This window comes from Peromyscus leucopus, chromosome 4 (genome assembly GCF_004664715.2).
Source record: "Peromyscus leucopus breed LL Stock chromosome 4, UCI_PerLeu_2.1, whole genome shotgun sequence".
Classification (NCBI taxonomy): domain Eukaryota; kingdom Metazoa; phylum Chordata; class Mammalia; order Rodentia; family Cricetidae; genus Peromyscus; species Peromyscus leucopus.
The window spans coordinates 63,141,313-63,154,467 of record NC_051066.1 but is presented as its reverse complement, the minus strand read 5'-3'; the positions used below and the strand labels follow the sequence as shown (position 1 = coordinate 63,154,467).

At 39.5% G+C, this 13,155-nt stretch overlaps 1 protein-coding gene across 1 annotated transcript; it reads left to right on the top strand.

Moving 5' to 3' along the window:
- The first annotated feature begins 1,893 nt into the window (after window positions 1-1,893).
- LOC114687436 (olfactory receptor 5AS1-like) lies at window positions 1,894-2,833 on the top strand. Its single transcript, XM_028862091.1, has one exon. It carries the CDS (start codon window positions 1,894-1,896, stop codon window positions 2,830-2,832), a length of 939 nt encoding a protein of 312 aa, XP_028717924.1. The 3' UTR covers window position 2,833.
- The last annotated feature ends 10,322 nt before the right edge of the window (window positions 2,834-13,155 follow it).

Genomic DNA, 13,155 nt, shown 5'->3' with positions numbered 1-13,155 from the left:
ATACTTTATTTTCATTTAGTGACATTTCACTCAGTTATTAATTTTTTATTGCCTGTTTAATTGTTCTGTTGTTTCTAATAAAAATTAATAAGCACATTCTGATGAATGTGGCTTATTTTATGAAATTCCAATAGCACACTCTAGACAAATATAAAAGTTTCTAATAAATTTTAGATTTCTATAATATACTTGATCTCAGCCTCAAATTGTAACTCTAACAACTAGAGTATGATTATTATTAATGAGGAAGTAATGAAATAATGTATACTATTCTAAAAAAGAGTCTAAGTTTGTAGACAATTATTTATTATTCTGCCACAAGCTCAGCATTTTTACATTAGCTGTACCAACTGCAAGGCAAATAAGCAGACATATTTGATGAGCCTGTTTTCACAATGCAAAATACTGCATGGCTTCCTTTTCCTGACTCAGCCTCTCCAGTATCTGGATTCACATATGTCTACCAATAGACCAGTTTTCAAGTCAAATCTTGATTTGATCAGCTACTGCTGATTTCTTAAGTGGTATAATCTATGGGCAACTATAGCAGAGAATTTCCTTAGTTGTTTTTCATAGACCCAGAGTTTCTTAATTCTTTATAATCTACTTTTACCATTAGTTAAAATAATGGTAAACAAACCTAAATATTTTTTTTTTTAATTTAGATTTTTCTCTTCTGCAAATTTCTGCGTCTTGTCCTTGAAAGAGTATTTGTAACTTCTGTATCCAGGGAAAGGCAAATGTGCCCTTCCTGTATGCTTTATTTATTTTTCTAAGAAGTATTCCATGGAGATACTTTGTATGCTATTGGGTCTATATTTACCTCTTTATCATTTAAATCCTAGTGAATTATAAATCATCAGAAAACAAAAGAGGTCCATAAAACCGGAACAAAACTAATTTAAGAATTGCCTTTGATATTTCAAGATACTGAGACAAGAAAACTAGAAATAAAACACCATTTTATTTTTAAATTCTGTGAGGTTTTATTTGTAAGATATTCATATAATGTCTTCTACAACCACCAAATCATACTTTCCTACATCACAAAGTGATTAAGTGATGTTACTTAGGTCACACAAACATTAAGTGGCAAAGCCAAGATTCACATCTGGCAACTTGTGCATACTTGTTACATTCTATAATTTTTTATTTAGTTTTCTACTTCTTGATCACAGAATTTCCGTGATTATTAAAATTTAAATGATAATATACCAATAACATTCCCACAATTTTCTTCACTTGGCAATCTACAAGTGTGTAGATTTTGGGCCCTAACATTACAGCTGAGTCTCTAAAAAATTTTGAAACATTTATTATTTTTCCAATCTCAAAAATGACCCCAAAAATCTCACATTAAAGTGAAAAAAAATGCAAACCTTTAGGAGGGTCACTGCCTCAAGAAACACCACCTTCTAAGTGATATCTTCAGAAATCAAAAATAACTTCTTAGTTCCCATTTAAAACAAGTAATGATAAAACTAATGTAATAAAATTAAATATAACTTAGTATAATTAATTTTAAGTTAACACACAAACTAAGAGGCCTGATTATGACACTTTGATAATACATCACTGTGCTTTGCTCTTATCCATCAGTCTCTTCCATTGCTCTCTTGTTTCTGCTTATGTAGTCCTCCGTTTGCTTTCAAATAACATGCATCTGTTTATTCTCTCATTAGTCTAATTATCCTCTCATCTATTGCAAAATGCATAAGAATGTAATGAGTTGGTAATGAAAAGGCCATGAGAGTAGAAAGACACATAGACATGTTTTGTTTTTTATTTCTTCTTAGAAGAGAAAACAAAGATCTTGGATCACTCATCACCCAGGTAACTTCCGATTGCTGGATGTCATCAACTGCCAATGAGAAAAGCAAGAAGCCCACAAAGATGCAGCACACAAACTATACCAGGCCAACAGAGTTCCTATTTATTGGGTTCACAGATTATCTGCCATTCAGAATCATGTTGTTCTTGGTGTTTCTCATAGTGTATACATTGACTGTGGTTGGAAACATGGGCCTAATAATCCTAGTTAATATTGACTTAAGTCTTCAAACCCCCATGTATCACTTTCTTAGCAATTTGTCTTTTTTAGATATAAGCTATTCTACAGCCATTGCTTCAAAAATGCTGGTAAATTTCTTAGCTTCCAGGAAGAGCATCTCTTTCTATGGATGTGCTGTACAGATGTTTTTCTTTGCATGCTTTGCAGATGCCGAGTGTCTTATCCTGGCTGCAATGGCATATGACCGCTATGCAGCCATTTGTAACCCACTGCTTTATTCTACTCTGGTGTCTCGAAGGGTCTGTTTCAGCCTTGTGATACTGGCATATTTTAGTGGAAGTATGACCTCACTGGTGCATGTGTCCCTCACATTTATGCTTCCGTACTGTGGCTCCAATATTGTCAACCACTTTTTCTGTGACATCCCTCCACTGCTTGCTTTATCATGTGCAGATACCCATATTAATGAGCTTCTGCTCTTTGCCTTATGTGGCACAATCCAGATGAGCACCTTCATGGTCATCCTTATCTCTTACTTCTGCATCCTCATCACTGTTTTGAACATCAAGTCCTCAGGAGGCAGGAGCAAAACCTTCTCCACCTGTGCTTCCCATCTCATAGCTGTCACCTTGTTCTATGGAACACTCCTGTTTATGTACTTGCGTCCCACCACCAGCTATTCTCCAGACACAGATAAGGTGGTTGCTCTGTTTTACACTGTTGTCTTTCCTATGTTGAATCCAATTATTTATAGCTTCAGAAACAAGGATGTGAAAAATGCAGTCAAAAAATTATTTGAAAAAAAGGGTATCTTGAAATGAATGAGAATACAAGTTCCTTATTGTTTTGATAATGTTTTAAACTATCAAATGTACAAAATATGAAAAAAATTAGTGAGATATAACCCATATTTGTAAATTAAATTTGATAAACTATATGTAGGCATTTGGAACCCAGAATGTCTCAATAAATCTGTGTGTGTGTGTGTGTGTGTGTGTGTGTGTGTGTGTGCATGTGTGTGTGCGTGTGCATGTACATGTGTGTCTGTGTGCATTTGTGTGTCTGTGTGTGTGTGTGAATGCATGTGTGCATGTGTGTGTCCTAAAATATATAATGGTTATTATAATGAGGTCTACTAATAAGGCAGGATATGCAGTCCCAACTGGCCATCTCTTGTCACCAAAAGAGGCTTCCACTAGTGAGGCTGGGTTGCATTCAATTGATTTGTTTGCCAAGTAGGTACTATGGAAATTCCCATGCAACCCAGGTGTTGCTAAGACAAAAGGTTGGTCTCTGCAAATTTACAGTGGGATCCAATTGCCATGGACGATACTCACATAACTCATTGAACATGGAGAAATCAAGGTATTGTTTACATGGAGCTTTCACCACTATGTTCTAGTCTCTTTGGTGCAGGAAGGTACTCTGCAGCCTACCAAAGGTAATATTTAAATGCTAATCCAGCCACAAAACCTATGATCTATAGTATGTGTTGCCTTTAAAATATGTTAGGGTGATGGTGGCACAGACCTTGTGGTTGTAGTAAACCAAGATCTGATTTGACTTAAGTATCACTCCATCAGAGGAAACTGATGTCTGATACTGCTTGGAAAACCATGAACCAGAGACTAGATAGCCCAGAGGCCTATAATAAAACCAAACATACTAGTTTACAAAAGTATCAATATATTACTCATAATGATATAGTTCTACACTCATAGGTCAGGGCCTTGTGCAGTCATCATGAGAGAAGCTTCCTCCTGAAGTAGGTGGAAACAAATGCAGAGACCCACAGAAAGATGATATGGAGCTAAAAAGACTAAATTAGAGAGCTTCATCAAATCCTTCCCCTCAGAGCTCACAGGACTCCTCAGAATAGGAGGCAGAAAGATTATAAGAGATGGTGGACATCAGGATAAGAAGATCCCCTGAATCAACTAAGCAAGGTGCATTTGAACTCACAGAAGCAGCAAGCAAGGATGAAGGATGTGTATGGGTCTGTGCCAGGTCCTCTGCATATATTTTGAATCTTTTAACTTAGTATTTTCATGTGACTCTTGAGTGTAAGAATGAGTTGGTCTCTGATTCTTGTGCCTGCTCATGGGACACTGTTCCTCCAATTGGTTAGGCATGTCCAACTTTAGTATGATAGTTTTTGCTTCATCCTGGTATACTTTAGTTTGCCGTGTTTGGTTGTTATCTCTTAGAAGCCTGTTCTTTTCTAACGAGATACAGAAAGACAGTGGAGCCAGTAGGGAGGAACTAAAACAGGTGGAGGAAGGAGAAACTTTAATGAGGATATATTGTATAAGAAAAACATCTCATTTCAATAAAAGAAAAAACATTTTTTTATTCCTTAAAAGAAGAACAAGGGCATAAAAACATCTATACATAAACAAAATAAAGTTCTGTAGTGTAACTCCAAATCTTTCAGCTCAATACCTGAAATCTTAGATTCTCTCAAGATTTTCAGCGCTTGGTAGACAGAGCTAGATAGATCTCTGTGTGTTCAGGGATACAGCCAGCATTGGAGACATACGCCTTTAAGACCTGGAGGGCTGTACTTACAGGCAGTGACGAGGCAGTCATGTGTTTGGGTTTACAACCAATGAGAAGGCAGAACAGAAAGACTATATTAAAGACAAATACACAGGAAGCAGCTCTCTTTCGGAGAGGTAGGAGCACCACAGGAGCAAGGGTAAGGTTTTAGCTCTGAGCTCTGACCTCTTGGCTTTCTCTTTTACATTGGTTCTGTGTTTCTTATTTAATAAGAATGTTGGTTACATCTACATGTAAGCTTGACATGAAGTCGTGGATGCTCCCCCCAACCCTTCACAACAGCCTCTGTGTGCTGGCCCTGAGGAAAATCTCCCCTGCAAACAATCCTTTCTTGTCTCAGTGAAGTACAAGTGTTATTTACATAGCCTTGACTGGGATTAGGAGGTGTGGTCCTGTTGGAGGAAGAACTTTACTGGGGTTATGCTTTGTGGTTTTAGAAGACCAAGCCAGGCCTCCTGACTCTAGTGTTTCTGTCTCTGTGTCTGTCTCTCTCTATTTCTCTCTGTCTCTGTCTCTGTCTCTGTCTCTCTCTCTCTCTGTTTCTTTTTGTCTCTCTCTCTGTCTCTCTGTCTCTCTGTCTCTCTCTCTCTCTCTCCTGCTACCTATGAATCAAGATGTAGACCTCTCAGCTACCTCTATAGCATCATGTCTATCTGCATGTCACTTTGCTACTGCCATGCTGATGATGGACTAAACTTCTGAACTTGTAAAACTGATCCAATGAATTGCTTTCTGTTTGAAGAGCTGATGCGGTCCTTCACAGCAATAGAGCATTGACCACAACTGACTTGTTGTTAACCAAAACACTGCTGTTGGAATGTGGAATTTTTGATTTTTGATTAAGAAAGCAGTTGAACAATGCCTTAAATGGGCCTTAATGGGCCATACTATTAGGACCAAGAAAGATGATGGTGTTGAGATCAATGTAGATTATGACAGCCCTGATCAAGTGGTTTCAGAGGAGAAAAATATTAGTAAGTGACCTTGAGTTTATTATTGTGATATTTTGTAGAAGAATGTGGCTGCTTTTTTATCCTTGTCCAAAATGTCTGACTGAGGCTAAAGAGGAGTTTCAGATTAATGACATTGGGAGAGGAGATTTCAAAACAGGTTAATATTGAATCTATCAGGTGGTTATTGGTGGTGACTCTTCTGCAGATATATGATGAAAAGGGGCATCCCCAGCAAGGAAAACTACAAAATGTTAAGTTTGAGGAGAAAAGGAGCACCAAAGTACCTTCCTTCACCAAAGAGATGAGAACATACTGGTGAATGCTCCATGTAAACAATATATTGATTTCTTCATGTTCAATGAGTTGTGTGGGTATTGTCCTTGGCAATTGGATCCCACTTTAAATTTGTAGAGAGCAACCCTTTGTCTTAGCAACAACCTGGGTTGCATGGGAATTTCCACAGTACCTCCTTGGCAAACAAATCAATTGAATGCAACCCAGTCTCACCTTTAATCACAGCACTTGGGAAGCAGATGCAGGTGGATCACTGAGTGCAAGGCCAGCCTGGTGAGTAAACTCACCAGGTCAACTAACTCTACAGAGTGAGTTCCAGGACAGCCAAGATTATGCAGTGAAGGAAACCACCAAAAAACAGACAGCTGGTGAAAAGTATTTGAATGAGCAGGTCATGTTCCATTCCCAGCAAGCAGAAAAACTTCACAGTTTTGGCCGTGTGGTTCTGGATTTAGAGGCAAGAATACAAGAAAAGGGTTGTGGAATCTCCCTCTGTGGCTAATAAGCTGCTGAGGCTAGGTGTGCCTGGGCATTCCTCCTTTGATGCACAGAAAAGCTATTGTTTGAAGCTGTTAAAGCAAAGTCTGGATTTCATTGGAGACCCCAAGATGTTGGGAATGCCAGAATCATGGGATACCTGCTGAGAAGACCTGTTAACAGGGAGCAGAAACAAACAAAGAGAGAGAGTTGGGTTGTAGTCAACACAGCTGAAAGGACTTGGTTATCTGAATAGCAATTTGATATTAGACATGAAGATGCAAAATTTAGAGTTCGCCCTGCTGGTTTTAGGTCTTGCTTTGGCTCAATATTTCATCACTCTGCTCTCTTTCCTCCCTTTTGGAATGGTAATGTACATCCTGTACAACTGTATGTTGGAATGTTGTGATCTGCTTTTTTATTTTGATTTTGCAGAGTATTACGGTTAAAAGATTACAGTGTGTCTCCAAAAAGACTTTGAACTTTGAACTTTCCAATAGTGTTTAGACTGTGATATATTATGGAGGGGCACTTTTGAAGTCAGACAGATATTTTTTTTTAATTATGACATGGCTACAAGCCTATTTGTGCTAGTGAGTGGAAAGCAGTGATTTGAATAGGTATTTCTCCCTGCCCCCCATTGTCTCATATATTTGAATGGTTAGCCATCACAAAGTGGTATTACTTTTCAGAGATTAGGAGGTATAGCTTTGTTGGTGGAAGAATTCCACTGGACATAGGCTTTGACATTTCAGAAGCCTAAGCCATGCTCAGTGGCTCACATTCACACACACACTCTCTCCTGTTGCCTGTGGATCCAGATACAGAATTCTCATCTATCTCTCTGGCACCATGTCTACCCACCATGCTTAAAATGAACTAAACTTTGAACTTGTATGCCAGGCCCAATTAAATGTTTTCCTTTATAAGAGTTGCCATGGTCATACTAATAGAACATTGACCAAGAAAATGATAAATCCACAATATCAGATGAAGGGCCCTTATAGACTATATGCTTAAATCTAAAACTTCACAAGCCAGCTCTTAGTTACTTGAATTCCTCTCAGCATTATCTTCCTGGTTCCCACACCAAATTAAGCTCTGAGCACTCAATGTGGTCTTTTTTTTTTTTAGCTCAAATTCAAATGCTTTCACAATTCTCCCCAATTTGGTCCAGTAATTCCTCATTGTGTTCCTTTTCCTTCATTTTGGAATGGAAATGTAACATCATCTACTTTTTCTGGTACTGATTTCTGTATTTTCTTTCTGAGTCAGCAGGTAGCTGCTAGGCACTTGCCCCCTTGGGTGTGGCCTGGACAGGGGACCTTCAGACCTGGGAAGCACATATGTGCACCTCTTCTCTTGGCTACCTTGTGGTCTTTGATACTGATGCTGTGGAGCAAGGCAGAGCTCTCCTAAGAACCGCATTGGACTGTGCCCCACCCCTCTAGGATTCTGTGACCAACTCCTTTATTCTTGTTGTGAGTTAACTCCCAAATTAATTCTGTTGACTATCAAATAGACTCTGTGAAATCATCCCATTAGGGCTGTTCCCTCCTATATCAATTAGCAATCAAGAACAGGCTCTAAGGCTTATCTGATGGAGACAGTAATTCATTCGAGCTTCTGTTTTTCCCAGGTGTGGCATGTTGACAACCACAATAGCTTTCATAAGTTAAGTAATGTATTATAGTAACAATTAGGTGATCCATTATGAATGTCACATAAGATCATTTAAAGAGACCATGTGTAGTCCAATACATTGTCAAAGAGAATGTGTCAACTTGATATAGTAGATTCCTTAAATTTCAGTATACAATTAACTACTTCACTTGTTCATACTGAGCAGTACACAATACACTGATCAAATTCAGCATTAATCCAGTACAGTAGTCTTGGTCTTTTGTCAGTTGCCTCACTGACTTAGGGCATGTGCACTGTCTTGATTATCCAGCTGAAGAAAAATTGTCTCAGTCTGACACAGGCTTGGATATGCCTCAACTGAATGTACCAGGTTCTTCTGACTTCCCATGCAAGCCCTTGCCTTGGAGGAGGTGGGAATGAAAAGTGGGTTGGGAGGAAGGCTTGGGGGGCAGGAGGAGGGAGGAGAGGGGAATCTGTGGTTGGTATATAAAATGAATGGAAAATTTCTTAGTAATAAAAAAAGAGAAAAAAGGAAAAATGAAGCAACATCAACAATATAAAAAGCAGGTGATACTTTCAATATATAATGGCAAGGATATACATTTCCATTCCAAAATGAAGGAAAAGGAACACAATGAGGAATTACTGGACCAAAGCAAGAGGAAAAAAAAAAAAACACAGCTGGGAAAACTCAAAATTCTGCATCTTCATGTCTAGTATCAAAATGCTCTTCAGATCTCCAATTCCATTCATCTTTGTTGACTGCAACATATTTCTTTCTCTAGGTCTGGTTTTACTCCCTGTTAACAGCTCTCCTGGGCACTTTTCCCACAACTCTGGCATTTCTAACATCTTGGGTTCTCCAATGCAATCCAGGTTTCAAATTAAAAGCTTCATGTAATGGTCTGTCTACTAGGCCTCCATTCAGGGACACCCCTGTCTAATGCCTGGGTTTATTCCATAACTTCTTTCTTCTATTTTTAACTCTAAACACAGAATCAGATGGCTCAAGATGCTAAGTTCTGCTGCTTGCCATGGCTAGAACATGGCCCCCTCATTGATTTAATTTTTTGCCAGCTTTCTGTCTTTCACTTCCTAAGCTTGGCTATCCTGAATGTTGCTGTATAGACCAGGCTAGCCTCAAGCTCTTATATCTTTCTATTATATCTTCACCAGTTTTCCGTTTTCTTTAGTTCTCTTCACTGTCTATACCTTGGCTGTATTTGAAATTGCTCCTTAGACCAGGCTGGACTCAAACTCAGAGATCCACCAGTCTCTACCTTCTGAGCACTGGGATTAAAGGTGTGCCCACCACACCTGGCTCTAAGCTTTTCTTTAGTTCATAAAAATCTGGAAAATTAGCTATGTGGAATACTTCCCTGAGGTCACACTCCCTTTATTCCCTTTCTTAATCTGTTTATCTCCTTGAACATGGAATTTAACTCTATTTCACTTCCTGGTGCTCATTTTCTCCTCGAAATTTACATTTTGCAATTTACTTTTCTCAACTTGCTCCATTTCATTGTAAATCCTCATTAGAATTCACTAAAAGCCACACAATGGAGTCTATACTATGCTGTTTTAAGATTTCCTCTGCCAGCAGGGTGGTGGTAGCACAGGCCTTTAATCCCAGCATTTCGGAGTCAGAGCCTGGCAGATCTCTGTGAGTTTGAGGCCAGTCTGATCTAGGGAAGGAGATCCAGGACAGGAACTAAAACTACATAGAGAAACCCTATCTCGAAAAAACAAAACAACAACAAAAACCCCAAAACAAAACAAAAACAAACAAACAAACAAAAAAAGATTTCTCTGCCAATGGAATGAATCCAAAAACCTTTGTTTTAGTCTCAGGCAGAAACTTCAGACAAGGTCATAAAGCAGCTACTTTCTTCACCAACATATTACAAGAATGATCTCTAGGCAACATACTAAAATTCTTCTCCTCTGAAACCTCCTGAATGAGTCCCCCTGCAAATAACTCTTAGCACCACTGTCTTCCACACTCCTACTATTATGGCCCATTAAGCAGTGCTGAGGCTGTAAGGATTATGTGCTTAATTATGTCACCATCCTGCAATGGGCAGTGCCACGTAACCAACAGAGGCATTCTGCTTTTCTAAACCCAAAGTACCAAAGTCCATATTACTTCAAACAAATGCATGGTCTGGCCTATCACAGAAATACACTAGTCCCTGATGTCAACTTTGTCTTACTTGAGGTTTTTATTTATATTAAGAGATACCATGAACATGACAACTCTTACAAAGAAAATATTTAATTGGGGTGGCTCATTTACAGATTCAGAGGTTAAGTGCATTCTTATCATGGAGGGGACCATGACATCATACAGGCAGGTGTGGTGCTTCAGGAATAGCTGAGAGTGCTGTATCTTGCAGGCAACAGGTAGTCAACTGAAAGTCACACTGGGGGAAGATGAGCAAAAGAGACCTCAAAACCTGCCCCCACAGTGACACACTTCCTCCAACCAGGCCACATCTCCTAATATTGCTGCTCTCCTTGGGGGCAATTTTCTTTCAAACTACCACACCATGTGTAGTTTTCAAAGTTCTGCCTACTTTGAAGATTTCCATTCACTCATGTTGTTCAGAGTTGTCCTAGGAAAGGGCTGTAATCCTGCAGCAGTATATTTCTGGGTGGTGCCTACACTATATAGGGAACTTGTAGTGGGTAGCCATTCCAGCTTGGATCTGGAAGTTCCAATCCCCATTGAGACTCTGGCATGCAGGCATACATACTGTATTCATAATAAATAAATCTTAAAAAAAAAAAAATCTGGGCCGGGCTGGAGAGATGGCTCAGAGGTTAAGAGCACTGGCTGTTCTTCCAGAGGTCCTGAGTTCAATTCCCAGCAACCACATGGTGGCTCACAACCATCTGTAATGAGATCTGGCTCCCTCTTCTGGCCTAAAGGGATACATGCAAGCAGAACACTGAATACTTAATAAATAAATCTTTAAAAAAAAAAAATCTGGGGAAGGTGTATTACAATCCAGCGGTGTTCTCTGGAGCTCTGCTCAGTCAACCTCCACCGTTCAGTGTCCTGGCACAGAGAGTGCACAGAGAGAGAGCTGGCCCATTCAGCTCACAGGTCTCCAGGCGCCTCCCCTGGCCCCGCCTCGTAGGCGTGACAGTTGCCAGAGTCTCAATGGGGGTTGGAACTTCCAGATCCAAGCTGGAATGGCTACCCACTACAGGAACTATCAGTAAACTAGATCCTAGTATTCTTATTTAGTCTCATGGTCATAGGGCACACTCCATGAAGCTTTAGGTGCATATTTGGCATCAGATGGCATTGTAACAGGAAGAGAAACCATAAACATTTGGGCAACTCCTTCATGTAGCTTGCTTGTGTCTTCAGGACCTGCTCTGCCCCAATCAAGTATAAAGTGGTTCCATTAGATAATAGATTGCAGCTGTGCAAGTTGTTTGTTATTATTTGGTGGATTAGATAACACCCACATCATGACAGGTAGCTCAGGTCACATTGTAACTTGGTGGCCCATTGTAAAATATGCAGTTTATGCTAAGACCCAATATCAGGACAAAAGTTGTCTTTCCAAGGGAGAATAGTTGTCTTCAGGTGAATGTGGATCCTTGCTCCGAAATCCCAAAGGTTTCTTCTGTGATTTACCTATCAGGACCTTCCAAAATTTCCAAACAACATCCCTATCTGCCACTGACACCTCAAGTACTATCAGATCTGCTGGGTAATATGGACCGAGTGGTAGAGTAGCTTGCATCCCAGTGTGGACCTCTTGAAGAACCTCCTATTCCAGGCCTACAAAAAACTAGCAGCTTTTTGAATCATTTGGAAAATAGGCCAGAGTAACACACCCAAATTAGGAATGTGCTGTCTCTAGGATCCAAATATATCAACTAAATTTTTCATTTCTTTCTTGATAGTGGGGAGGGCCAGGTACAATAACTTATCCTTCCCCTTAGGAAAAAAAAATATCTTTTCGTGCCCCACATCACTGAACTTCTAATAATTTTATGGAGGTAGAAGGTCCTTGAATTTTGCTTGGATTTGTTCCCCATCCTGTGATGTGAATATGTATTGGTGAAATTATTAAGGCCACTCCATGTAGTTAAAAGGGAGATTTATGTAGTGGCGTAACTTACAAATGAAGGGATAGGTAGGTTGCAGGGTCTGGGTAAGACGCAGCACAGTCCAGCGGTGTTCTCTGGAGAACTCTGCTCAGTTTACCTCCAGAGTCCAGGGTCCAGGTACTAAGAGAGACAGAGCATTCAGATCTCAGGTCTTCAGGGTCCTCTCTTGGCCCTGCCTTGTAGGCATGACAGTTACCAATGCCTCAATGGGGGTTGTAACTTCCAGATCAAGGTTGGAATGGCTACTCACTACAAATATGGGTTACTAATAAGTTCATTAATACAAATAAAAATACTAATAAGTGTTTGCTACCTCCTGTTCACTTGTCCAATCAGCAAATGTCACTAGTATATTGCATCAATGTGATATTTTGTAGAAGAGACAGATGATCAAGTTTCTTTCAAACAAGCTATGAAACAGGCTGGGGAGTTAATATATATTTGAGATAAAACTGTAAAACTATACTACTGGCCTTGCCAACTAAAAGCAAATTGCTTCTGGTGGTCTTATGGACAGAAACCATAAGTACCAAAAGTTATGGTAATCTGCTCAAGTAAGGACACTAAGTCAGGTATAACAGCTGTAATCAGTCACTAGCGGACTGAGTTTTTGATAGTCAACTGTCATTCTCTGTGATCCATTTGTCTTCTGCACCATCCAAATTGGACAGTTAAAGGAAGATATGATGTGAACTATCACCCCTGCATCTTTTTTGTTTGTTTGTTTTTTTGTTTTGACACAGGGTTTCTCTGTGTAGTTTTGGTGTCTATCCTGGCTGGATCTCACTCTGTAGAACAGGCTCGCCTTGAACTCACAGAGATCTGCCAGGCTCTGCCTCCTGAGTGCTGGGATTAAAGGTGTGTGACATCACTTCCCAGCTTGAATCTTTTAAGTTCTTGTTGGAAGCACTGGTGTGCTCTCCATTTTTGAATTTTAGTTAACTCCAGATGTAGTCAAGTTTACAACCAAAAATAACCACCACAGCCCTGTAGTACAAGTTAGGAGTGATTTTTTTTTCCTATTCCTTTTCCAGTTTTCAGAAGAGTTTGAATGTATATAGCATCAGCTCATTATATGTCTAGTTG

Excerpts from the sequence above, each read along its gene's own strand:
- LOC114687436 (XM_028862091.1), top strand. The coding sequence starts at position 1,894 with ATGCAGCACACAAACTATACCAGGCCAACAGAGTTCCTATTTATTGGG.